This window comes from Bactrocera tryoni, chromosome 4 (assembly GCF_016617805.1).
Source record: "Bactrocera tryoni isolate S06 chromosome 4, CSIRO_BtryS06_freeze2, whole genome shotgun sequence".
Classification (NCBI taxonomy): Eukaryota; Metazoa; Arthropoda; class Insecta; order Diptera; family Tephritidae; genus Bactrocera; species Bactrocera tryoni.
This window is the reverse complement of record NC_052502.1, coordinates 57,422,394-57,447,528: the sequence shown is the minus strand read 5'-3', so window position 1 is coordinate 57,447,528 and position 25,135 is coordinate 57,422,394. Positions and strand designations below refer to the sequence as shown.

Genomic DNA, 25,135 nt, shown 5'->3' with positions numbered 1-25,135 from the left:
ATTTGCTTGAACGTGTCTAGTTTTTAATTAGATTTCAGATTTTATAACTTATTGTCATGCTTTTAAAACAAAAAGCAGATTCAATAAATGAAAAGATATTGAAACAAAAAAAAAAAAACAATTGAGAAAGAAGTGTGAGAGACTGATTTGGGTCTTCCTCACTTGATGCGCTAGCGGTAGCAATATTCTCGACACTATGGAAATTCTTTGTCTCACTAGCACATTTTGTACCGTGCTTGTAGATTCAAATTTTTTCACAAGACGCTTAATTGTTGATCTGGCAGGACGATTATGAGGACCATAAGTTGGACATAGCGCTCTTAAAGTTGACGCCTCTGACTCCGAATTTCGTTAGTAAATTTTAATTATTTCGACTCGTTGTGTGGATGATTCCTTTTCAGTCCCACCAAACACTCAATATTACCTTTCGAGACATCTGTCCTAGCTTTGCGACCATTTGTTGAATTTCACCACGCTTGGACCATGTTATTTTTCGCACATCATTGTCGTATTTGATTTACGTTTCGTCTCCTGTTACCATTCGCTTCAGAAATGGTTCGGTTTCATTTCGTTTCAGCAAAGGATCGCAGATGTTAATCCGATCCATTAAATTTTTCAAAAACAATTTAGGTGGTACCCATCGAGCTTCTTTTTGTAGCCCGCCTTTTTTAAATGGTTCACAACCGTTTGATGATGAATGCAAAGTTCCTTAGCGATGTCATTGCTGCTTATGTGATGGTTCTGGTTAATTTTTTTCATAATTTCATCGACTTTTTCAGCGATAGGTCGACCAGAGCGAACATTTCATATTCTTTCAACATGCAAAGCTTAAAGCCAGGAAACAACCATCAGGTACATAAGGTCTTTTAGTTATATGGGGTCTGGGCCGAGTTTTCACCCGATTTTATTCATTTTAAGCCCAATTATGCAACTCACATATGTATTGTGCAACATATGCGATATAAATTCCCTCGGAAGTTCGAAAATTTTTATACTAGGTATATAGGGGCTTAGAGAATTATAAACCCGATTTAACCTATTTACATATAACACGCAGACATACCACTATGAGGAAATAATTTTCCCTGCATTTCACTTATATGTCCCACACATTGACCAATATTTTCGGTAAAAAGTAAATCATAGGTTCCAAGGTCCAAATAGTCGGTACATAGGGGCGTGAACAGTTTTTTGTTGGATTTGGATAATATTTGGTAGAAAGCTCTAAAGGCATTATTCGTGCAAAGTTTTATCCCGTTAATTTTTGATTATTGTTGAAATTTTAGAAAAATAAAATGTTTTTAACCACCATAAAAGAAAGCAATCTAGTAAACATTTTCGTATATTGAACAAATGTGGTGGTAGGTGTACTTTTGAAGCTTTCATTTTATAATAGCGCGTGCGTGTTTATAAAATATATAATATAAATACACTTCTCTTAAAAACCGTTTTTTTAATAAAAGCACCAGATTTCTCTTGTTGACGCGTGAGACGACCTTTTTTCGGCACCCACTACACACGCTGTCATACATTCGCGCGCAAATATTTGTATGTACATGCTTTAAGCTTCCTAAGTAGGCAACATATTTCGCTAGCTGCCAACTTATTGAATACGTGCTCATACATCCATTTACACTTACTCACCCACACACTCAGAAATGCTCGTTGGCCCGCTGGCCGCATTGCGCGTGTTGTTTGCTTGTTTGATAACATTATTTTCTTGTTCAGCATGTTCGAGGTATTTTTACCTAAACCAACAAACAAATACAAACGAGAGTGCACACATAGATATATGCGTACGCTTGGACGATGTGCATGTGTTTGTGTCGGTCTACAAATAAGCTTTGACCTCAACATGCTTATTTACTTGCACTTGGCAATGGTTCTCATCAACGCACAGCATTTCGGACGCCTGTTGCCAGCCGAAGGCAATGAAATGAAAATGAAATTCTGTATAAAAGTGCCCATTAAAGCAAAGCCAGGCATCTGTATGGCAAATGCTAACGGTCTGGTAAAAATTCAAACGTCATGCACATCATCACTTATTTTAAGTAGGATTTATTGCGTAGCCTACATTTGGGCGTAGAGGCTTGTAATTGTCTGAACATACCATTGAGAGAAAAAGTGCTTTGGTACACATATACATATGTATTTTACTGTAATACAAACACTTAGGCATTTCTAAAGTACTTAGTACTCAGGTATGAATATGCTTTGATATCCTATTGTATTACATGCAATCCATGTGTGTTTGCAGGCGAAAAGTGCTACAGGTTCATAATTTATTTTTGGATTAATATTGCTGTAATCGAAAGCCAGCAAGGCAAGACATTAGCCAATTTGCCTCCAACGCTGTTTAAGGTAGATAGTAAGTATGTTTTGCAATTTCTATTTTTTGTTTTTGATATGGACTTATTGTATACATATACAGGGTGTCCACTTTTTCTTTGTAGCATGGTCTTGCTGTACACATATACAGGGTGTCCTAAAATATCGCAATATTTAAATTTGCCAGTATTTCAATTAATCCTCACAGTTGATGAAGTTTAAACACTATTCAGATCATATTATGTAAGAGACTTTTAGACTTTCAATATTTTTGAAATACTGTTCAATAATGAGGACTTGTTGTTCTACCGTGTAACGCTCCATTTTAACTAAACCTAAACTGTCAGCTGTCGATTTGTTTTGTTTTTAGAGTTGTCAACAAAAGCCACCGACGTTCAAAAGCTCTTTATTTTAAATTTAAATCCTGCCTAAACCATTTTACCTCTCCTATATATTTTTTATGGGATTTTTTAATATTTCGCAATTTATTTTTTATCTCAAAAACAAACACACATCTTCGAAAACGTAATATTTGAAAACAAAATTTTCCGCTCTACAAAAAATATCCCATCCTACACCAGTGTAACGCATGAAAAATTTGGCTATTTTCGTGAATTTTTTTAAAAGAAAGCACTTGATTGAATGTTTCGTACTTCTTTGAACGTAATAAGGTATATTTTCAACTATATTTAAAATTTTTTTACAAAAGTGTTGAAAAATAATGGAGTTATGGGCTGTCTTCGGAGGTGCCAAAAAACAAAGTGCCCAAACTGCTGGCATGAATCCGGCCGAACGAGTAGCTGAAACAAAAAAATCAAAAAGTTTATTAAACTTAAAGATATTTCCTATAGAATGACTTACGATCTTTGAAAAATATCAAAAATTAACAAAATGGCGTAATTTTGAAAAAAAATTGTCGCTTTTTTAATGCCAAATCGACAATTTTAAATTCATTGTATAGTAAATGTATTAAACAATACTCAGTTTTAATTTCATAAGTCGATCGGTTAATTTCTCGATGAGTTATGATGTCAACAATTTTGAAATATGTCGTTTCGAGAAAAACGCATTTAAAGTTTCACTCATATATGATTATACTGCGAGCGGTCGCTCTTTAGAACGCTGCCATCCAAAAACTATTCAAGATACGACCTTCCCGATATCACGGGATATTTATGAAAATATAGGCTATCGAAAAAGCAAATAAAAAATGTTTTCTTTAAAAGTGTCACACTGGTTTAGCCCCTTAAAGTTGCGCATCAAATGTACATACTGATTCCCAATAGTACACCATGTCGTCTGAGTAATATGAATGCTATTCGTACAAGTGATGTTAACATTCATACTATGAACACATACGACATGGTGTGCTCAGTACATTTGGTGTGCAACTTTACCTGCGGGTATTTTCTAAAAAACAAATACTTTTATGAAAAAAATCATGAAGATTTTTTTAGAACAAACAAGTTTTTAAGTTGTAGATTTACTCTCGGTAACTTTTTCAATTTTTCCACACATTTACGAAATCAGTAAATAGTCTAAACATAGTATTTTCTGTTCTGAGAAAATTTCACCGCATAAGCAAAGCAACCGTTCTTCGTTACAACCGCTATCACCCCTTAATCTCGTAGCAATTTTTATTTGTTCAGTTGGAGTCTTCTTAGGAATTAAAAAAAAATATTATTGAAGCATCTAACACACTGTCAAGGCTTTTTAGACTGTCAATAAAATAACTATTTGTTAGAGGTACATGGTGACACTATACATCCCATTTTTGAGGTATACTTGTGGTATAAATCTATACCGAGGGCTGTAGATATATACATATATTCTAAAAAGTAGGGCAATATCTGAATAAATTTTTGTTACGAATTTGATATTTAAAGCCCATTATGGTTTGGAAAATCGGTCTAGTTGCCTTTACGTAGACACCTCAGATATGGATCTACATATATAAACGATCAAATTCGAGCCGAGTTTTAAAATTTATTATACCGCGTAGATTAGAGTTAGAGCAAAGTATGAATAAATCTTCTATTGGGACTTACTCTTCTTAGTCACGATATAACATAGAGCAATGTAGATCTTAATATTGTAAACATTAATATGCGAAGAAAAATATGAATAATGGGGTATAGGTCTATATCGCGGTTCTTCAACGTTTCCAATGCAGTATTCGTTAACTTGTTATCTTTGACTTATGCTTCTGCCCCCAATGTGACTGCCAGTGATCAAGTTCACCTTCGAACTTCAAACGTCGCATGACGTTGTCGTTATCCAAAAGTCCTTTGGGTTTAACTCTCAAGCAGTCAAAAAGATTTTCCATTTCTTTCATCGATCGATTTCTGAAGAATTTCGCTAAGTAAATGAGTTAGAGATAGAATATCACATAGGCAAAAAATCTCAATTATAAATTAAAATTTGCACATTTTCAATTATTTCAAAATCGAAGTTGAAGTGGTTATAATTTTTAGCCCTATGTGACCTTTCCGTAACTTTTTAAGGTTAGGCCATAGAATACGTAAATCATCTTAATAAAACTCTATAAAACTTCAATTTTTGAAGTGAACAAGATAAATACAGACATTCAAGTCCACACTTTATTTTGCAAGATTTACTTCAATCTTTTCCAGTGTATCTCCTTTTGAGGTTTTGCATTTCAAAATTGCATTATATATAAGTAAGTTAACCCAAACCCAAATCTGCTAGTTGCCTCATGCTAATAATTTAACTAAATATATGCATACATACATATGCATTAGTTAGGTGTTCTGCTATGACTGCACAATTTTGGCTTTGACTTCTTCTAAGCTCTGGCCTTGCTCTTAACTTTCTTAATTTTATTCGGTTTCTTAGTTGCCAAAGCTGCTATAACTAAGACACTACTGTTGACTTTGCTTCTACTGTCTTGCTGCAGACATGAAATTATTTGATTCGACCAGTTGGCGATTTAATTTGTGGTATTCCGCAACATTTCTTAGTCGGATAAATGGAAATTTCATTGACTTTAGTTTTATGCGATAATTTTAAGTAGCTTACAGCTTGCAACTGGGTTATGAAACAAGTAAGAAAAGGTAAGGTACGACAAGCAAACTATTTTAAGCAGTTGGAGAAACTAAGATTAACAAATGTTGAAATTGAATTGCAAACTCGTTATTATCTTACCTTTTTTAGTAACTTATTTTAACTAACTCAAATGTCAAAATTTATCAAAATAATGATGAGAAAATTACCTATTAATATCTTTGATTTCAACGCCTAATTTTACTTAGACGTATTCTATCTAAATATACTAGTATGTTATGAATTTATAGAAAAGTGTCTACCAAAGAAGTGAAATAAAGCAGCAGCATAGCATTCTTGTAGGTCATCGAGTTGGCATCAAAAGATCGCCGAAAGATCTCAATATCTGTTGTAGATGAAGTGAACACATTTTCGTTAATGTTTTTTTTTTGTATATAACGTGTAAATGTTAGACTCGTAAACGAGTCGTTGTGTTTTACATGAGTACCTGCAGTTGACGGCCACCCTCACGGTGCTTAAAAGCACTTAGCGCCCCAAACACTACATGCTTTTTGAAAGCATTATTTGGTTCCAATTGGGCACCTTTTCCACCTTGGTCGGATTCGAGACCGACCTTAAACCTCTGCCGTGCTGTGTATCCGGCACCCGACCACAGTGCGACTCCATACTGAACTGAATTTTCAATTCTAACTGCCTTTAGGCTTAAATTACAGGCAGCACGATCTCCTGGGGCTAACTGCTCTTCGTGGTACCAGATTTGAGGCTCCAGTCAGACTTTGTGGCTTTTGTTATTACCAATTGAGCATCCATCAAACTTAATGAATGAGAACATTTGTCGATTGAACTTCAAATGTCTTTTCAATAGAGGGAATCTAATTCAAAGTCGGTAATATCAGGCCAAGCTGAGTATTATAGTACTTTTTCGGACAAGACTATGCAGAAATTTCGAGGAAAGCCAAAAAACAGACTTAGTGCATATTGAATTTTAGTTGCCTCTTACCACAGGCATTCCTTACCGCGAGCAAATTCTAATTAGAGTCGTACGAAAAGAAACTGTCCAACAATCTAGCCAATGGAATTCCAAAAATGAACCGTAATTGAAAATTTAGAGACCTTGAAGACATTGAAGGCCATCCCATTCGAGGATTAAAATATTTGTATGGAAAATTGAATCACATATGTGTTTTGCTTCGAGTGCCTAGTTTGAAAGCAATAGTTATGATTTGTATTCTAATACGTGAAAAAATATTTATTTTTGTAAGTATTCATTTTGAAGTCAAATAGGATATTTGAAAATCATTACAGTTTGTATTATAATTTATTTAAACGAACTAAGAGGAGCACGAAGAGTTTCGTAACGATATCACACAGATTGAGCTATATTTTCAGTTAAAAGTTGATCATATGCACGGAGCTTTTCAAATTTGATTTCTGAGATTTTAAAATTGTGGCCTATATTAGCATAGGTAGCTCAGTATCAAAAATATTTACTCTGCATTAAGTGTAAAGTTAATTAGATGAGTGGAAGTTGTTTAGCAGAGGTTATACCAGAATATAAACCAATTGTATCAACTGGTCGCGATATACACTGGAAATATTCATAGAATCAGTTTATGGGGTCTACACAAAGAATGTACATTCAAGCTTCCCAAAGTGAATTCGCTTGGGATCTGAAAATCCATTCAGTATATAGTAACTTCATTTTATAAGGTGCGTTCCAAAGTAAACAGGACTTTAAAACAGAAAACAGAACAAAATGGTTTTTTCGGCAAAATCAACTGTTTTTATTCAAAATAGTCCTCTTTTGCTTCAATGCAGCTTTTTGCACGGTCTAAAAGCATGACGAACGAGTGTTGGCCCTTATAGCCGCCAGTATGCCGGTGCAAGCCTTTTGAATGGCCTCTACGTCTGCATAACGCTTTCCTTTCATGGACAAATGCATTTTTCCGAAAAGGAAGAAGTCATACGCTGTCATATCAGGTGAATACGGGGATCAGTTAATGGTTAAAATTTGATTTGGCAAATAATCGGTCACAAGCGTCCTTCGAATGTTGGATTCTGAGCAATTTTGGTCGTCAGTCAATTTGTGCGGAACAAACCGTGCACACACCTTTCGTAAGCCCAAATGTTCCCTCAAAATGCAATAAATTGATGTTTTGGAGATGTTCAATTTCATTTCCATGATTTCAAAGATGATTTCGGCTGATTTTTAATGAATTCACGCACAGTTTCGATGGAATTTCCGGTGATCACGGATTTTGATTGGCCCACATGTTGATCGTCATTTATGTCCTCACGACCACTTTGAAAACGTTGAAACCACTGGTGCACTCTGCTACGGGATAGGCAATCATTGCCATAAAACTGTTTCATCAAATGAAACGCTTCGGCAAAAGTTTTACCAATTTTAAAACAAAATTAAATGTTGGCTCTTTGTTCGAAGCTCATTTTCGCACCGATAACACAAACAAACTGAGACTTGAAACGGAATAACTTTACTTCCAATCACTGAAAGGTCATGAAATTATCACTGGACAATCGATAAAGATAGCAGATTCTAACGCACCAGTCGAGATATAGATGGCGCCACCAGGGGGTGCTAGATAGGAAAAGCCCTGTTTACTTTAGAAAGCACTTTGTATAGAAACTATGACTCTAAAGCTTTCAGTATTCAACATTACTTTTTAACCTGAGTTAGAAAATGTATAAACGGTCGGTCGGACAGACAGAACACGCAAAATTAATTAATTTTACCATTCTAAGATATCATACCACTGATAGCTCTGAGAATACTAGCCAATAACTGTCTACTTTAATCATATCCAACAAATTGACATATTATAAAAAAAATATATATATACATTTTCTCCAATTGTTAGTATATCCACTGATAATACGAAGCAGGTTGTATTTACAAATTAACTGGTGAAAAGGGTAATCACACAAAGAGACATGTACAAATGAATAGAGCAAGCAAAAGCTATCTTCTAGTTAATAGCAATGTGTTAGCGAACAAAGTATACTGTACCGCACGAACCTCCCTGCGGGAAAAACTGCGAGTAGATAAGTTTGAATGTGTCCTCTTTGACGACACCCGTCGGACACTCAGCCTTAAAACCGCGATAAATTCGTTTGATTTCATCCTCCGTGAAGCGCGTAGTACGACTGAGGGCACTTAAGGAATCGGGACGATAGCGTGCGGGCGTCTCAAATTCCTCCAATTCCGAATCTGCAAAAAAAAGAGAAAGAAAGACAAATATGTAATAAAGAATTAAACTGCATTCAAAGATAAAGTTAAATTAAAAACTTTGGTTTTTTCAGGCATGCGCGGCAGCAGTCTGAGAGTGTGTGCCTTTCGGTGGTTTAAGGGATACACCTAAAAGCGCACACGCGTTTAATTTTTAACTTGTTCAACTTGAGTCTCTTTTTCTTTTTATTCTCACAAGTTTTTTCTGAATGTGTATGTGCGGTATATTGGCCGAGTGTTTGTCGCGTCAGTGCGTCTCAAAGGCTTACAATGTCAATAGTCTTTGCGTGACTTTGTGTGTGTAAGTGCAGTACTTTGTGTGACGGTGTGTTGGCAAGTCTTAAAGTGGAATGCCAACTTGCTGTCAAATGCTGGCGCTTGCGTAAATGAGTATATACACATGTATGTATGTATAGCAATAAATGCAGACACATAAAAAGTGTGTTCTTTCAGTTGTCATTTGTGTTGTACGCTTTATTTGCTTCTTTGCTTAGATGTATACTCTGTTTTTTACTATTTTCTCCTGTTTTCTAACTTTTACACATTTTATCTTCATTTCGATTTCTTTGTCGCCAAGGGTGTAAGAAAGAAAATCAACAATTGCCATGTGTGTTCTTCAGACTTCATCCCACAATATTTACGCTTCACTGATTCTATTGTATTAGACTTTTACCGTTTTTAGGTTTCGTACTTTATGTTTCATGTACATGGTATATGTATGTATGTCTGTATATATGTGCGTATGTATGAAGAGCGCTAAAGACGCCTAACGGCAAATGTGAAGTATCCTTGAGATCTTAAGTCCTAGCCTTTGGGTGCTATGTCTTGCGGAAAGTGAGTAAATAGTAGCAGGTTAAATCTGGGTATTTGCTTTTGGCTTTGATTGCGCATTTTTTGCGATATTCTTTGAAAATACTTTAACGTGAACTTTAAGGAAACTGAAATTTCATACAAAAAGTCACTGTTCCTAACTCAAAAGTTGCATAAAAAATGTTAATATACTTAACATAAACAAGAAGGAATGTCAACGCAGGCTATTACTTATACCCTTCACAGATTCACTTGACTTTGAATGCTCAGTTTGTATAATTGCTTTAGGTCAAAATTTGGACAATTTTCTCGAATTATGTATGTAGCAATAACTATGATAATAATCTGTTTTGTGAGAAAAATACTTGTAAAATATTTTAGATCGAAATCAGAGAAAACTGAGGGACTAGTTTGCGTGTATATAGACAGATGGATGTGTGAACACACGGGCAGCAAAATAGACATGGCTTAATCGACTCAGCTCGTCACGTTGATCATTTAAATACATACTTTATACGGTCTCCGACTTTTCCTTTTGGATTTTACAAACAAACCTTGTTCAGGATATAAAAAGTGCTCACAATAAATACTATTTAGGAATTTCGAAAGATCGAGTTTTTTGCATATTTATCGAATATACAAAAATTTTATTGGAAAATTTTATCTGTGGTGATTCTGCAATCAGTGTGTTGTAAGTCTTTTTTAAGTAACTGTTATCGGCTTCCAAAGCAAAAATTCTGCAGTACAACTGGACCGATTTACACGATTTTCTTTTTGTTTTTGTTACAAGCCAGCATTTTTCAAAAAAAAAAATTTAATCATTATATTAGAATACTAATATAGCACTTTTTTCTAATAGAGTTCACCCTTGCATCCAATCTTGTTAATCAAGAGACTTCCAGTGGATTGAAAAAGTGTACATGAGGTATCCATTGTTTGCTATTAATATCATGATTTTGAGACACTGTGATGCTTAGAGAGGCTGCTTCATTCATTTTATTTTAAATTTTGTTTCCATTAAATTAAAAATAACTAGAAATTTGGATCGAAATATTGCTTTGAAAATGCTAAAAGAACTATGGCACTGCTATTAGGCTAATTGTCGTGAAATTTATCTAACAGTAGGTCTAAATAATATCGGTTTCAGTGAGTTCGAACTAAAGAGACAGGGGTATTATCTACTGACTATTAATTTCTATAGTAGTTTGTTCTTTTTCCCGGAATTGATCCAAAATGTTTATGCCCAAGTGCTGCTATTACGATAATTTCATTTTATTTGGATTGGTAAGTTGTTGTAACCGCGTAAGCGGTGTCTACGCCAATAAAGAAAGAAGTAGTTGTTGTAAATACCTTGTTATAAGTTGTTGCGGATTAGGATGTGTGATGTTCTACTGTGGGGTTTTCATAAAAAAGAGATATCTAACAACCTTCTCAATGCACCTAACTACAGTAGAAGTCATCTTCGATTCTTCATTCCTCTAATAGCCATCTTAGCCATTACGAGTATACTTCCATTTAGTGGCTCAACCATTTTTTCAGTACTGCAAAGTATTATTTTATTGATTTCAACCTAAATTTCCTAGTTTTGATGGCTTTTATGTAAATTACCAAAATAAACTAAATTAAAATAGTTCAGCTGTTCATCCAATTTCACATCTTCTTCTTTATTGTCGTAAACGCCGCTTATGCGGTTATAGGCGAGTTTACAACAGCGCATCATCGTTCTCCTTTTCGCAGTTTCGCACCAATTAGAGATTAGATTAGTCTTTCCCACGTAGTGGAGGTCTTTTTCTTCGTTTGCTTCCACAACGGGTCATTCGGAAAACATTACCTAAACAGCGTAGTTGCTATCTCTTAATTCACTGAACTATGTCCATGTCGTCGTCTAACTCGTACAGCTCCTCGCTCCATCGACAGCGGTATTCGGTGTTGCCAATATGCAAAGGACCATAACTCTTTCGCAGAACCTTTCTTTCGAAAACTTGTAACGTCGACTCATCAGATATTATTATTGTCCATGACTCGGCATGAGTGCACTCAGAAGCAAGAGCGCAAGTCGGGTGGAAAATCGTTCGGTTGTCTGTTGTGATTGTAGCTTCTTGACGTCGAACCTTCCTTATATTTGTTGACGAGCGTTTTTTGCTCCACAGAAGCGGGTACGTATTTTAGCTGCAACAAGATAGTGATCCGAGTCGATGTTGGAACCTCGGAGTGTAGGCACGGTTAAAGTACTTGAGACGTGTTTTCCGTTTATCACTTCATGATCTGGGTGGTGGCTTTTCCGATCTACCTGCGTGTTTGATGAATTTTCCTAAGCTGGCGTCTATTACTACTTTCGAGCCCCGCCAAAGTCGATTAGCCTCAACCCATTTGGGGATGTTGAATCAGGGATGCTAAATTTACAATGGTCGGTATGCATGCCTTATTTGACTACCTTGGGGTGGCCTGTTTTACATAGTGTATGCCAGAGCTCCTTTTCATTGCTGGCCGTATATTTAAATAGTTGGTATAATGTGTTCAGTTCGTATCTCTCCAGCGTTTGGCGACTCATGACAGCAAAATGAAACGCCCTCACATATTGGAGCTGAACGACTAAAGGTCAGATACATAATCACCCAACGGAATTATTAACTTTGAAGCATTAAAAAGATATATTTATTGTCTTTCAAACTCACGTAACCTCAAGTAAATTATATGACAGATTGACAAGTTGCAATCAGTTTAATAAAAGAAAAAAATGGAACTGTTCCCTGTTTGCTAAGAGAAAATATAAAATTTTGTGTTAAGTTGGATGAAAAATGTTTACGATGAAGATGATAAGAGTCAACTTCAAGTTTACGGGGTTTCCTCGATTTAAAATGACCAAAGGCCATGTCGTTCAAGTGCTACTAATCGAAGAATTGCTGGAGAAGTATATGAAATTATTGACAGCGATGCAGATTTTACTATGAGAATGTTGGAAAATTTTAATTAGAATTTAAGATAAAAAGAGTTCTGTCCGCGTTTTGTCGTACATTACAAAAATAAAAACTTAAAAATGAAGAAGTTTGTGTTAAAAACAGGTTTACCTCATAAACCATTCTCCATATTCACTTGATTTATCACGATGTGACTATTTTCTATATCCAGAACTAAAAGCTAACATGAAAGGGACATTTTATGATTATATTGCAGACGTTCAAGCGTCTATGACCGAAGTGCGGTAGAACATTTCTATAAATGTTGGAATAGAGATCTATGCCCCCTGTTTTTGAATGAATAATAAATTTAAAATATAACATAATGTATATATTTGCATATTATTCAATATTATATAAGTTCGTATCTTTTCAGGACACACTCTACATTAAAAACGCATTAAAAAGAATATTATTCTACTTTCAAATTTTTAATAATAAACTGTCTTGTTAAATTTGGCGCTCATACTTGTTTCAATTTAAGTTCAGAAGCACACTTAAGTGGCCTGCATAACTAATACTTGTATATTATCCACCAACAAATATTTTTTCAAACTTACACTTGCTCTACACAATTTTAACACACATACATTCGTACTTATTATTTGCTTTCTACACTCGGCTTTCTTATCTATTTCAGCCAGTGCAGTTAATTACAAGTTTTTCCCCTTGTAATATTTTTCCTTTGAAGGTTTCTTTCATCATTTTTATTTAGTACAAAGAAGTTAGTTTTGTGTTGTAAAACTATTACATGGAGGGAAGCACTTCAATGTGGAAAATATGCGCTTTTTAGGTCAAGCAATAGCGCCTTCATTTGGATGAAAGAAAGTAAAATCAGAAGAGAAGCAAAAAGTTGTTCTGAAGGAAAAAAATTTGTTTCAAGCATATGATTAATTTAAAGAGTAAAAAAAATAAAACAAAATATTTGCTTATTGAACTTTTTATAAAAAATAAATAGATCCTTAGCACCTTGTTGTCAATTCAAACAAGTTTCACCAATTAATTGCAGCCACTTTTTAGTAGTATTTATGGTCTTCTTAGAAAATGTGCAGCACAGGCTTATAAAATTAATCCTTATAAAAAGACACTTCTGCGCAAGCGATGCATGCCACACACACACTTTAAGTTGCAATAAAATTTATAAGCAACCAAAGTATAAAAAACATATTCGCAACTAATGAAAACAAGTTGAATGCCAGGCAATGAGGATAATAAGCGCGCAATAAAGTATAACGGGCAAACAACGGTCCAAAAGGAAAAATTCGCAAAAAAGTGCAACGGAAAAAACTTTTAAAAATAGTGAGTGTTTTTGTACGCTCTAAAGTTCAAAGTGATTGCGGAAAGTGTGTAGTGAATAGCTGAAGCGCAAAGTGATAAAAATGCAAGCGTGGAGCGTAATATCGGCTGATATGCGCTTTTTATTCACTTTCTAAGTAAATATTTTATGCATGACTCTCCCTGCCCTATCAACTTAGTGAACTGTGCATATGAAGGGCAACTAACTATATACAAACATGCATATTTATAACTACTGACTGGAAATTATTTTATGGATTTTCGCGTTGAAAGTTTTTTAAAGAAGAATTTATTTGATTGACAGTGAAAAATTAACTGGAAGCATAAAAGTATGCCAAAGTAATATAAAAGTGCATGTTTATATATCTACTTAAATCACATTGTATATATTTTATAGTATGTATATTGTGAAAAAATTCCATTCTATTTTTTATAACACTTCCAAATAATATATTTAGATTTTGAGTTGCATAGCCTTAAAAACGAATTAGTCTACAACCAAACTTGTTTATTGATATTGAAAACACATATCTCAAACACTTGAACCAATAGGTCGGCACCGCTCATATACTGCTTTACCCGCTCGACCAATTTGAACCAAACTAAGTATACGGATATACATAACACTCCTTTAACATTCCTATATCAAATGGGAGAAATCCCATATATCACAATTTTAAATTCCATTAGATTCTTTCTCTTTCCAATACACATATCAAGGAGCAAATACTATAACGTGATTAAATTTTGAACGAATAGTGCCTTTGAAGTATGTTATCTTATGACCAGAAATTATTCGAATCGGTCAAAAACTTTTCAAGCTAGGTATGTAATCCCAGGGCCTATAGATTACTTTTTAACCAAAATATCGGCCAATATGTGAGATAATAATATGATTGTGTAACGATAATGGACCGAAACTGGTCAATACCTTCCTTAGAGCTCATATACCTAATATCAAGCCAAGTAGAGGTAAACCTCAGTAGGAGTATGTATTCGATTTTTTTTATAATAGGAAATCTTATGGCCGGACGGACAGAGATAGTGAAATAAATTACAATTTCATTCTGATTATTTTTCTGAAATAAACAATATCAATTACTTTTTCTTTTTTACTGACGTTGACACTGCTTACGTGGTTATAGCTGAGTAAACTGCAGGGAGCCATTCGTTTCATCTTTTCGCTATTTGGTGAAGAAACCAGAACTAACGGCGTTAGAGTTGAGGTCAATGATATCGATATCATCGATATACGCCAGCAACTGTACACTCTTATTGATTGTACCTTCTCTACTTAACTCTAGAGGAAGTACTCTAGGAGAAGTCCTTCCCGATCCTGACGGAGCGTTTTGTGCTGCTCAACTTCAGCTTACAAAGCCGTAATAGTCTTGCGGGGATACCAAATTCAGACATCACGGCATAAAGGCAGCTCCTTCTTGTGCTGTCAAAAACAGCTTTGAAATCGACGAAGAGGTGGTGATTCTCGATTCTCCTTTAACGGGTCTTTTCCAAGATGTGGCGCATGGTGAAAATTCAGTCGTTCGTATATTTTCGTGACCTAAAGCCACACTGCCAAGGTTCAATAATTTTTTTGACTGACTTCCAGACACTAAGCTTGATAGAACCTATATGCTATGTTGAGGAGGTTTATCACACGGCATTTAACGCAGATTATAGAGATCCCCTTTTTGTGAATTGGGCAGAGCACACTTAGGTTCCACTCAAAGGGCATGTTTTCATCCGCCCATATTTTGCAAAGTAGCCGATGCATGCTCCTTATCAGTTCTTCCCCGCCGTGTTTGAATAGCTCAGCCGGAAATCCATCGGCTTCCGCCACTTTGTTGTTCTTCAGGCGGGTAATTGCTATTCGAACTTCTTCATGGTCGGGCAATGGAACGTCGGCTCCATCGTCAACGATTGGTTAGTCGGGTTCGCCATTTTCAGATGTTAAACATTCACTGCCATTCAGTAGACTGGGAAAGTTTTCTTGTCTTACAAAAAATGTGTCCTTTAAAAATAATTTTGAAGAACCGTAACATAAGAGGAAAGGTTGCAGGACAGCCGAAAATAAATTTTCAGGTATTGTCCCCATCTTATCCAGCGTCCTGAAAGCCTAGTGCCAAATTGAGCCAAAAAAGTCTTTAGTTTTAAAAGACGTACATTTAAGAACTGGGGCACTCGCACAGAGTAAATTATACGAAACTGATTTCCATATATTCGGGTTTTCCCTGTTATGTATATGATTTTGCTGTGAGGCATTGCAGATATGCGCTACCTTATAGTATATCTTCGTTTATCGTAATCAGTGTTTTCGAGAAAACAATTAAAAATTATTATTTGTAAGGATTTATAGATGGGAAGGAAAAAAAGGTTAGTTAAATTGCCTTCCTGTGCGCATTTGCCAACCCAGCATTGTGTATTGGCGCGATGAATAATTTAAATAGCTGAATAGCAATTACAATTAAATAACCCGTGCTCTAGTTTTTGCGCGTTTGATTGTAGTATTTTCCGCTTTCATACTACTGCTGCCAGTCTTTCAGAGCGCGAAGTTCCCGCAAGACTGTCACTGCCACAATGGCTGCCGCTGCTAATTAACCCTGAAAGGGTGCAGTCAAGGAGACAAGTTGAGTGGCAGACACAAGTGTTTCACGTTTCGCAAACAGAGCTTATATACGAACACATACACATTCATATATACAGTTTTATGGAAATTAATGGAATGGAGGAAGGCACTCATCGTAAGCTATATAATTTCCACTAAAAATAATTAGAGCGTTACATACATTGTGCCACTCATTTAAAACTATTTGCCCTGTTTTTCTCAAAGCTACAACTTGTTTGTTGTATTTTATTGCTATTATCTTTTCACTGTTTCTCACTGCCATTTGAAAGCATTTATTTTTAATTACAACGCGTTACTTTGTTGTTTTACATTTCGCACATCAAATTCAAGTTAACGGCCTGTACTAAGAGGTAGAGACATTTTCTGATTAAATTCTCAGAACGGTTTGAAATTTGCGATTGTGGTGATAGTAAAAAGATGTCAACTATATCTGAACAGTGATGATTTATTAGGTTAAAGTTCAAGTTAACTAAATCAATTTCGAAAATGGACTAAGCTCTCACATACGGACTAACTGCTTTGGTGATCTGGATTAGTTCATTGAAACTATGTTGGTGAATGAAATTAGTAACATTTTTTTCTACTTCGGCACCACATTGTTGATCATCGATTGAAAAGGTGGTTAGGGAGGGCTAAAGCTCTCCACATTCTTATACCCCAAATAGGGTACAGGAAGTTTGCAACGTACTTTGTAACAACCAGAATCAGATCCAACCAGAATTTTAGGTCCTATAAAATCGATTTAGCCATGTCCGTCAGTTTGTTTATGTGCGAACTAGTCCCACAATTTTTGAGGTATCGATATGATAATTTGCACATGTCCTTTTTTCCTCAAGAAGCTAATAATTTATCGGAACTGTCGATACCGGATCTCTATAGCATATAGCCATACAAACTTAACGATCCGAATCAAGTGCTTTTATGGAAAACTTTTTCATTTTACTATATATTTTCATCAATTTGCCATACTTTATTGTCTAAGACAATTTTGCAATCTCCGAAGAAACTGTTGAGATCGGATAACTGAAACTTGATGTATTAAGACCGGTGATCATAGCCGTCAGATTCCACGTGGATTATATTCTCGTAAGCATAACGAAGAATAGACGTCATAGTGTAGATTATATTATTTCACAGAAAGCAAAGACAAGTAATGGTTCGGTTTGATTGGGCGCCCTGTGATTTCAAATTAGTTTCAGTAATGTGTAAGAATCTACTAAGGAAGCATCCCAAGAATCTTATTCTAAGTTTTATATATTATATATTTTTATATATCTTCTTATGGACGAAATTATGTAAATTATTACATTATTTTGTAAATTAATAATATATAGAGTACATGTATGTATATACCTTAAGGGGTTACATGGGTTTGCGAGTACGGTTATTAAATTCTGCAATACCTCTAGAATATTCTCCTAAATTTGCAAGTTGACCCGAATAACAGTTTCGGAGATACACCCTTGAAAGCTTGTGGGCTCGAGGATACCTAAACTAAGTGCGCCATATTTATATCTGCTTTTTCGAGACTGTGTTTTTGGAGTCGGTTGGCAGAATTTTTCGAGAACTACTCAACCGATCTTCATAAAATTTATACAGGTCTTTGATATAAAATTCTTAAGGACTTGGACGAAGGATTTTTTTCGATTACAAATATTTGAAAAAAAAATGAGAAATTTTCATTGAAATTTTAATTTTTTTGTAAAAATGGCTGGCAAAAATCCAATTTTCAGTTCGAAGTGAAAACACTTCGTCCAAGTTCTAAGTTAAGGTTTTAAATAAAACAGTTATTTCTTCACTTTTGATGATCCTGTAAGAAGTTATTTTGCCAACGCGGGATCACTATTTCCGACGGGTGAGAATTTCTTTATTAATAGCGTATATTTGTAACAATAAAAAATTCTAATAAAATATTTAATTTTTATATAAGAGAAAAGTGTTTGAAAAAATGCTGCTTTTTACCAGAAATTAATCCAAAGCTCTTGTTCTAAGTTGGCCCGGCAAAGAGTTTTGAACATTTTGACAACCGTGTATAATATGTTAATGGACGGCGGTAATAAATAATAATTAATAATAACGGACGTCTACTCAATTCCTTGTGATTGTTTGGATGTATTACATAAATTTTGGTACGCGGTGGTCCCGCGACTACTATACTCGCTCCAGTAAGTTCACAAATGGAATGTTAGTTGAAGTTCTAGTACAGGGTCTAGGAAACACCATAGAAATTTTTTTGATAATAGTATTTTTATACTCTCAAATGCTCTTAAAAAGCCATAAAAAATTAAATTCTGCTGGACAATAGAAATTCAGGCACTCTCTATGGATATCAGAGAACTAGAAGTTCCAAAAAGACAGCTTGAGAATCTTTTTAAAACTCAGCTCTATTTCATAGACTCTACATCACTCAGAGTGTGTTCTAATTTAAAACGTAAAGATGAAAACAAAGCGATTATGCGAAAGACTGTCAAGATAACTAGTAACAAATTTTGCAATAAAGATCAAATAGTAAAACTAAAACGGTAAAAACGAAAAAAAGGAAGCGCAATGAAATCCCGACAAACGCTGACAGCCGGCTTCATCTGCGACTGTCTACAGAACATGAAGACAATAGAAATAAAGTGATATATCAAGTAACTTGGTCAAGTCTGCTACAACGAATGCGAGATCTTACTTGTACACATAGTGATATTATATGTATGTGTTCGGTATACGCTGTATGCCGTGCTTTCACAATGTGCAAAGCTCAGTGTTTTTGCCAGTTTTTTTAGCTTTTTGCGAATTTTGTTTTTGTTTCGTACCTTTTGTTTATACATTTCTATTATCTCCCCTCTTTTCGTGCAATGTTGCTTGCCCAGCTAGTTTCATTCTTACTGAAAACAACCTTCGTTGCTTTGGCCGGCTTGTTAGAGAAGAGGGGGAGGTGGCGATGGCAATTTTTGTGTGCGTCAAAAAACAAAGGACGATAAGTGATGAAATGTTGACGTTGCTTCCGCGCGACAAAAAGGACAACAGGAAACGCTTGTAAGTCATGAATCAAAAGCGCGGCGCGAATTGAAATTCAGGAAACTGCGCGACACTTCATGGTTTCAAAATCTAAAGTGGCATCACACTAAATGTGTCAAGGCTAGATATGCATTGTTAGCCAGCAGAATAGATCAAATTGGCGACCAAATATTTACGTAGGTTATTGAAGTGTGTAAAATATATAAGATGTGTTTAAGATGAGTGTTATTGTTTATGTTAAACTTTTTAGTTTTTGAGGGTTCTACAAGAGTATGTTCCAATCTTAGAATCTTCTGTTGCCGCATCTTTTCGCTTTCATAGCCGATCTAACATATCTATTAGGTATGTATGATGGAGAATCACTTATACTGACAGCAAATAAATTGCTTTACATACCTACTAATAAAGTACATATTTAGCAATTCCTTCAAAAAAGAACCTGTCGTTCTGAGTACACTTCGTGAATAAATAAAACTTTTACGGAAATCTGAGCAATTTAAACTTTCAAGAATTTTTGGCAGCAACTTTGTTGCTATACACATGTATGTATGCGTACGTACTGTAAGTAGGGCTAATTTTATATGTTTACACAATAACCAAGCGTACAGTTGATAGTTCAATTAAAATGGCAATGCATTAAATTGCAATAAAGTGTGGCAATTTTCAACTCGATATCAACAATAAAAGCGAAGGAAAATTACTAAAGTGAGAGTTTTCTGCAACAGTATGCCTATCTACATATACGTATGTATGTACATATGTATGTATATGTGCAAATGCATGTTTACTTAATGTGAATGCGTGTGTACTAATTTCTCGTTTAAGGGGGTATTCTCATGTAATCACTTCGAAAAATCATTTTTTTTTTATATTTTGACAGTAAAACCTATTGAAACATGCTGTGAAAAATTCAGAAGGAAATTCATAGTATTTGATAAGTTACAGCTCATAGTCGCCGACGTGTCGTAAGCGACTGTCCATCAGGCGCCATGACAAGTCTGCAGCTGTTACGTTTCTAAACGCATTTTTCTCGAATCATCATTTTCTGAAACTGTCATGGTCCTAAAAAAAAGTATTCCACCGATTGCTTTAAAATTTACATATGTTCTTCTACTCATTTATAGTTATTGCCCCTACCAGAATATTTCATTTTCGAAAATATTTTCATATTTTTTTAAACGATTTTTAACTAAAAAAACAAGATTTTCGTGACTTTTTTTTGAATTTCGACATTTTTTTTAATGAAATTGATTATATTTGGTAGGGACGATAGCCGCAGAACTACTGAATAATAATCCATTCCATTTTTTTATTTCAGACAACATGAACAACGGCTATCACCATGACCAGTGAACTACTTTTTTTTTTGTTGGGGACTACTTTCATTATAAAAAAAATGTATATTAAAAATGTAAAAAACAAAAAAAATGTCTACATTTTAAAATACAAATAAAAATATATTAAAAAATTAAAATGATTGAATTTTGTTGTCGCATAAAAAATATTTTCCTAACAAGTGTTAAAATGTATGCGTTCACATGAGAGTACCCCCTTAATGAAATTACGACTGTACTACTTAAGGAAGCAATCGAAAAGATACGAACAATGTATAAATTTATATGGAGATACTGGCTAGGGTTTTAGAATTATTTTAAATGTAATGGGTGTGTTTTACCTGTTTTGGCAACCTACAAACTTTTGTGCTTTCTTTAAATATTCAAAAATCTTACTCAGACGTACTAAATTGAAAAATACTGCAAGAGCTAGAATTAAGTTGCCATATATAAAGGTAAGACATCTGAAAATTTGAACTTAGTCGTTTAAATATTGTCTTTATGTTTGTGGTCAGAACCGTATAATTAGATTCTGGCAATATAAACGGTTAATATAAAACTACTTTAAGTTTAGTCTTCATTGCAAATCGGTGTCCTGTTTACACTATGTATACGAGTGTTAAAGAAAACAAACCAAAGCGCTTCTAACGAAAAACTGTTCAGCGAGTTTAATAAAATTATTCTCCGTCTTTATTGGTGACAACGCTTACTCGGTGATAGCCGAGTTAATAAAGTTATTGCAGGTAAATATTTCACGGAATCATTAGTGAGAGTTAAGGTATCATAATGGACCCCAGTTGACTTTAGCCCGAATAAGTTCAAGTCATTTTGTGATCCTTAATACCTTATTCCTTATCCTTATTACTCCTAAATTGCTCAATCAAATATTAGATGGAGAGATTTTTAAATATAATTTTGAATCGAGGTTATAAAATTGTATGTGCCAGATCAGAAAATGTTTATTTATTTGATAATTTACGTCCTCACTTCGTTTTTCTAGATCTGTCGTAGCAACGAATATGTTATGTATACGCTATGGGTACCGCTGAAAAAATTTTTACTCCATTGCAAAAAGTTGCGTATACGCAGTGGAATTAAAGACTATTTCACATGACACATATTCAAAGAGAACATCTATGTTTGTGTTCAGTTACAATAAATATACAATATTGCTTTTTAAACCTTACACAGGGTTTATTAAGTTTGTCACCATGTTTGTAATACACAGAAGTAAAGGTAGGATATCCTATAAAGTATACATATAAATGATCAGTATGACGGGCGGAGTCGATTTAGTCAGCTTCATCTGTCTGTTCACCTATACGAATGCCTGTCCGTATATCCGCCTCTCTGGCTGTATATACGAGAACTAGTGCTCCAGTTTTTAAGATATCGATCAGAAATTTGACAAAAGTTCTTTTCTCCTCAAGAAGCTGCTCATTTGTCGGAACCACCAATATCGGACCGCTATGATGCCATTCATACTGAACGATGGGAATTATTTGACGAGTTATCTTCTAGAAATTGGATAAGAGTAGCCTATGACAAAGTACTACTGTGATCAAATTGAAAGTTGAATTTTTAATTTATACTTCACGTGTTTTTCGAATCAGTATTTTTTTTCTGTAAGTTGGTAGTACTGTTAGTGACATCTTTGCTAATTTTCACGCCAAAATTTTCATTACTGAGCGATCGGAATCAAGTTCTTGTAAGAAATTATTTCTAACTGTGAAGTATATGAGAGCTTCGGTGCGACCGCAGTTTGCGTTTTTTCTTATTTAAGATAAATATAACCTTAAATTTAAAAGTACAATTTTTCTATTCATAACACAGAATATCCATTTTCTGTCAGATAAGTTTATTTTTAAGAAATTTTTTCTAAGTTTATTTGAATAAAACAATCGATTTCAAGACTCTTGTGAGGAAAAAGTAACAGTCTTCAAAATTGGTGGGAAAAACCGCACTACGTAATGCCTGAATGAAAATAAAAAATTCTGTTAACTTCTGTTGTTTATTTTTTAATTAAAAAAATATCAAAAATAATTATAAATAATACTTTTGTGAAATTATCAGAAATTTCTCAAAAGCTTATAATAATGAGATAATCGGTTATAAAAAAATGGAAGTAAGTTTAACTACCTACAAATTAATATTAATATATATTGGGGTGGGTCAAAAAAACATTTAACTTCATCCATCAATTTTTTTAAATAATAATTTCCTTCAGACTTACGAAAAAATCGACTTAGACCTTTTATTGCAGAGCATTCAATTTCCTACAAAACCATCGAAACGAAGTAATTTTTCACGTAATAAGACGAATAAGGGGGATGGAGTCATGTGTAGAAGTTCACGCAAGTGAGGAAAGTTCTCTGATCGCCATTCACTTGGGAGTGGCCAGAAACGATTCTTTTACACATGGCTCAAGCAGCTCACTACTTCCGGTCTTTGACCAAGTATCCTCTGGGTAGCCTAAGAACATCCGTTCGAAGGCGAGCTAAAGTGAGAAGGCGAAACATTCCCTACAAGGGTTGTGCGCTGGGCTTGGGACCCGCCACGTAAAAAAACAATACTAATGAAAACGTTAAAACAGATTCGGATGAGAGACCCCCTTTTGATGACGACCATGGCAAACGGAATAAGGACTACGATTTGAGGGCATGCACCTGGAATGTCCGGACCCTTAATTGGGAAGGTGCCGCTGCCCAGCTGGTTGATCACCTCGCAAAAATAAACGCTGACATCATCGCCGTCCAAGAAATGCGATGGACGGGACAAGGACAGAGACGAGTAGGTCCTTGTGACATTTACTACAGTGGCCATATAAAAGAGCGCAAGTTTGGTGTTGGATTCGTGGTGGGAGAGAGACTCCGTCGCCGAGTACTATCATTCACTCCGGTGAATGAACGTCTAGCCACAATCCGCATCAAAGCGAGGTTCTTCAACATATCGCTGATTTGCGCCCACGCCCCGACGGAAGAGAAGGACGATGTGACCAAAGATGCCTCCTATGAGCGCTTGGAGCGCGCTTATGAGAGCTGCCCCCGCCACGATGTCAAAATCGTGCTTGGCGACTTTAACGCCAGGGTGAGCAAAGAAGGTATATTTGGCACTACGGTCGGTAAATTCAGCCTCCACGACGAAACATCTCCTAATGGGTTGAGGCTGATTGACTTCGCCGGGGCCCGAAATATGGTTATCTGTAGTACTAGATTCCAGCATAAGAAGATTCATCAAGCTACCTGGCTGTCTCCGGATCGAAAAACTACCAACCAGATCGATCATGTTGTGATAGATGGAAGACACGTCTCCAGTGTTTTAGATGTGCGTGCGCTCCGAGGTCCTAACATCGACTCGGACCACTATCTTGTTGCAGCTTAAGATTCGCACTCGCCTCTGTGCAGCAAAAACGCACGCCAACAAACACAAGGAAGGTTCGACGTCGAAAAGCTGCAATCACAACAGACTGCCGAACGATTTTCTACTCGGCTTGCACTCCTGCTATCTGAGAGCACTAATCAACAACTCGGTATAGGGGAACTACGGGACGGCATTTCAAATTCCATACGTACAGCTGCAACCGAAACAATTGGTTTTCGGAAAAAGCAAAAGCACAGCTGGTACGAAGGAGAGTGCCGTGTCGCAGCGGAGAGAAAACAGGCTGCCTACCTCGCAACGTTACGATCGACCACTACACGTGCGGGATGGGATAGATACCGAGAGTTGAAGAGAGAAGCGAGACGCATTTGCAGACAGAAAAAGAAAGAGGCCGAAATGCGTGAGTATGAAGAGCTTGATAAGCTGGCCGACAGGGGTAATGCTCGGAAATTCTACGAAAAAATGCGGCGGCTTACAGAAGGTTTCAAGACCGGAGCATACTCTTGTAGAACCCCCAAAGGTGATCTAGTCACCGATGCCCAGAGCATACTTAAATTATGGAGGGAACACTTCTCCAGCCTGCTAAATGGCAGTGAATGCACAACGCCAGGAGAAGGCGAACCCGATTGCCCAATCGATGACGATGGAGCCGACGTTCCATTGCCCGATCATGAAGAAGTTCGAATAGCAATTACCCGCCTGAAGAACAACAAAGCGGCGGGGGCCGATAGATTGCCGGCCGAGCTATTCAAACACGGCGGCGAAGAACTGATAAGGAGCATGCATCAGCTTCTTTGTAAAATATGGTCGGACGAAAGCATGCCCAACGATTGGAATTTAAGTGTGCTATGCCCAATCGACAAAAAAGGAGACCCCACAATCTGCCCCAACTACCGTGGGATTAGCCTTCTCAACATCGCATATAACGTTCTATCGAGCGTATTGTGTGAAAGATTAAAGCCCACCGTCAACAAACTGATTGGACCTTATCAGTGTGGCTTCAGACCTGGAAAATCAACAACCGACCAGATATTCACCATGCGCCAAATCTTGGAAAAGACCCGTGAAAGGAGAATCGACACACACCACCTCTTCGTCGATTTCAAAGGTACTTTCGACAGCACGAAAAGGA

General features: G+C 35.8%; 1 protein-coding gene across 1 annotated transcript in view; it reads right to left on the bottom strand.

Annotated features, from left to right (window-relative positions):
* Positions 1-25,135, bottom strand: part of LOC120774263 — a 94,964-nt gene that overhangs the window by 34,060 nt on the left and 35,769 nt on the right. Inside the window, 1 exon segment of the mRNA XM_040103731.1 lies at positions 8,390-8,581. Coding sequence (XP_039959665.1) covers positions 8,390-8,581 — 192 coding nt within the window.